General features: G+C 47.3%; 1 protein-coding gene across 1 annotated transcript; it reads right to left on the bottom strand.

The window, feature by feature from the left end:
• Positions 1-950: 950 nt before the first annotated feature.
• Positions 951-1750, bottom strand: LOC134474590 (serine/threonine-protein kinase PRP4 homolog). The gene is made up of 2 exons (XM_063243037.1): positions 1565-1750; positions 951-1407 (listed from the first exon to the last, which is right to left on the bottom strand). The coding sequence occupies exons 1-2, from the start codon at positions 1676-1678 to the stop codon at positions 1015-1017; spliced, it is 507 nt and encodes a 168-aa protein (XP_063099107.1). The 5' UTR covers positions 1679-1750; the 3' UTR covers positions 951-1014.
• Positions 1751-3532: the final 1782 nt, after the last annotated feature.

Below are 3532 nucleotides of genomic sequence, written 5' to 3'. Positions count from 1 at the left end.
CCTCCGCTGCCCAGATTACCACGAGGTGTGGTGAGGTCTCGTACGATGCTGGTGCTCTTTTTCTTGGGTTCCCCAGAGCTGGAGCTGGTGGGCGCTCTGGGGGATGTTTTTTCCTCCAAACAGCCTTGGTTTTTTCCTCCTGCCTTCCTTGGTTTCTTGGGCATCTGCAAGGACATAAAGAGATCACAGGAGTGAACTGATTTGAGGAAGAAGGGAGACGAAGGACAGGAGCAGGGGCTTCAGGAGAAGGGGTACAGTCCGGCCAAAAGGTAGGAGTGGTCTTGAGGAGTGTCAAGGGAAGAAAGAGAGAAGCTGGGCCGATCCACTCACCTTGCTCTCGAACCCAAGTGGTGCAGAGGATTTGCGTTTTTCTTGCACACTGGTGCTCGGACCTGCTTGTGTGGTATTTGCGTGCGATGCCGATGGTGAGTATCTAGATGGTGGCACAACCTTTCTCTTCTCTCTAGTCAGGGTGCTTGGCACGGTTTTTTCAGTTTCAGCCGGAGGGACTGCTTGCTTCTGCCCCATCTTCTACCCTTGCTGCCTCCCAGTGGGCTACCCCAGGTGGGTCTGTCCTCTCTGTCTGCCTGGCCCTAGGATGGCCACACCCTCGGGCTTTATTTGGTCATGAAACCACTAGGTCATAGTAGCTATGGGGCGGGGGGCGGGGCTTAGGTACCACAAAGTGTCACCCATGGGGGAGAGGGAGGTCGCAATGATGAGCCCAGCATGTGTGGTGGAGAAGGGAGGGATGTGCCCAGGATTCACGCAAATCTCTCTCACGCTTATCTCCTACCCCTCTTCTCTCCCTAGACTCAGTACCAGTGATCAGGGATCAGGGCAGGGTGACTCCTCCACACTCTTCCCAAGGCGCCCCTTTCAGCGGTCCATTCCTTCCTTCCCTGTCTCGACCTCCAGAGAACACAGACACACAGACTGGCAGGTTCACAGAGCTAAGTTTTATTGATACCATCACTGGAAAGTGGTGCACAGTTCCAGGTCTACCTCCATTGCTCAATAGTGGTACACAGGCCACGGGCCACGCCTCAGGTTGTATGGAGTTTTGTGGCCTCTGCGCACACGGGCCTGTGGCACCACCTTCTGTGGGCCTGGGCCTCCACGGCCTCGGGCGGACCTCCTCCCGCCCACCCTGGTGCTGTTTCTCTGGCGGTCCCTGTTGACCTTGCCTTTCCGGAGCGGCACGCGAGGGGCTGGTCTTCCACGGGGTCTCACGGATGCGCTCCTGCACCGGGGCCCCGAGCGGTTGTTTTGCAGCTGGTAGGTGAAACGGGCCAAACCGCGCTGCCGCTTCCCCTGTCTTTGGGTCACCACCGTGCGTGGGAACGCCCGGGGAGATGTTCTCGCCCTTTGTTGGGGGCTCTTGGCCCTGCTCGAATTCTTGTTTGCCTGGAAGACACCGACATCACACAAGAGCACTGATTTTGGGGAGAGGGGAGCAGCGATGGGAACAGGGCCTTCGTGAGAAGGGGCACAGTCTGAGGACAGGAAAAAATCTTGGGAGGGTTGTCAAGGGACAAGGGCAGGAGTAGGATGGGCTACTCACCTTGCACTTAAATTTAGGCGCTGTCATAGCCCTTGTCTTCTGTCTCGGGAGAGATCTTGATCTTCTTTTAGTGGATCTAGGCAGTCCACGCTGCCCATGCTGATACCGCGCCATTCCTCATGGGCAAGCTCTTCCCAGCGGTCTGCCCTGCCTAGGCCTGGCCACCATTTATATACTGTCCCTGAGGTGGCCACACCCTTGGGCTTTCTTTGGTCAGCAAGTCAGCAGCCAATGGTAGTCCTGGGTGGACAGAGAGGCTTAGACATCGCAAGACACCAGCTGGACTAGTCCATGGGTCAGGGGGTGGGTGGGGTGAGTCCAATACGGTATAGTTAGAGAAGGGGAAAATTACTTCTCAACCCTGCAAACCTTTCCCAGACGGATCTCCCACCCCTTCTATATACCTGAACTCAGTTTTCATGGATCACATTCCAGGGGGAGGGTCTTTCCTCCATGCTCTTAGTAAGGCCACCCTCACTCAGTGGTACATTCTCTTCTGTCCCTTCTCCTACCCTCCCCTAATTTGTAATTTACCCAGTCTTTAATGCTAATCTGGTCATATGTAGGGCTATGCAGAGATGTGCACCATCCTTCCTTCCTACAGATGTCTCTCATGCACTTTGAAGGTTACTTACTTCTTGACTACCTCAATGTTGCACTTTTCTTCAGTGGCTAAAGTTGCTGAACATTTTTATATATTTATTGGTCATTTACATTTCACCTGTGAAGCATCTATTCATTTAGATTGCACATTTTTGATTGGGTCTTTAATTTGGGGGAGGTAATAATGAATTTTTAAATATGTTTTTAAAAACTGGAGTTGGGTTTGAAATTAAATAAACAAATGACATTTGTTTGATTTGATTGCACCTGAATAATAACCGATTATCATACATAACCTCAGTATTTCCCATATATCCCATGCCATCAGCGTTACTTCTACCCTTGTTTAAGGCACGAATACATGAGGCTTTGTCTCCCATTTGTTTAATATTTGAAATAACAGAGCCATTTCTTTTATAGGAATTTTGTTAAAAATGTATTTTTATAATGATATGTATAAATATGCAGTCCTGAGAATTCGGTAACATTGAGTTTTGTTTCAAACCTAGGTCCTTTTACACATTTTTATCAAGCATGATTAGGATAAAAATAATTATAAAATGACTTTCTAACTTCTCTGACTCTGAGGAGTCATCACTATTTGTGATTAGTGCTAGTCTCCTTTAGGAGTGGCCTTGGTCTTTTAGTGACTCAAACATGTTCCCTAATTAATTGAACATTTGAACTGGAGCTGAGTATGAAAACTTGCACATAAGGGTATGTGATAGTGTTTTTAAAATTACTGTCCACTGCAAAGTACTTGTTTTATAATTTCCACCGTATCTTGCTTCTAATTTTCACAGTTGCAAAACTGGCCAACGCTCATCTCAGTTAACTCATCGTTTCCTGGAATCACCTTTGCATACAAATTTCTAGCACACTCCAGCTCTCATTTCAATGCATATTAAATACACATTTTCCTGTTTTAGTTCTCAGAGCTTTCTGAGCAGCACTCAACCACTGTTGCCTCAACCAGGATAGGTATGTGCCTAATAGGAATCACAGTACCCTCCTCCTTCACAGAATTTATAGTGAGTACTATTAATTCCCTTATGTTGTTAAGTGCTTTATTTATAAATTCTTACTGCAGTTTTACAGTATTATTCTGAAGTTCTTATCCTCATGACAAAATGTACTCTTAGAGGTTTAAAGATTTATCTGAGGCCACTGACATAGTAGATAAGGAACCAGAATTTCATAACACTGAATTCTGCACATAATCTTATACATAGTCTCCAGTGTCACTATTTTGAGAAATGACCACTTTTGTCCTCATGATAACCCAAATTAAATATGGATACATAGATAAAGTACCAGGCTGATAGTACCCAAATGTTCACAAGTGTCCCTACCTGAAATTAAAAG

This window comes from Cavia porcellus, unplaced genomic scaffold (genome assembly GCF_034190915.1).
Source record: "Cavia porcellus strain 051 isolate PalLab524CR breed Dunkin Hartley unplaced genomic scaffold, mCavPor4.1 scaffold_33, whole genome shotgun sequence".
Lineage (NCBI taxonomy): Eukaryota > Metazoa > Chordata > Mammalia > Rodentia > Caviidae > Cavia > Cavia porcellus.
The sequence above is the reverse complement of the archived record's forward strand: the minus strand, read 5'-3'. Positions and strand labels throughout refer to the sequence as shown.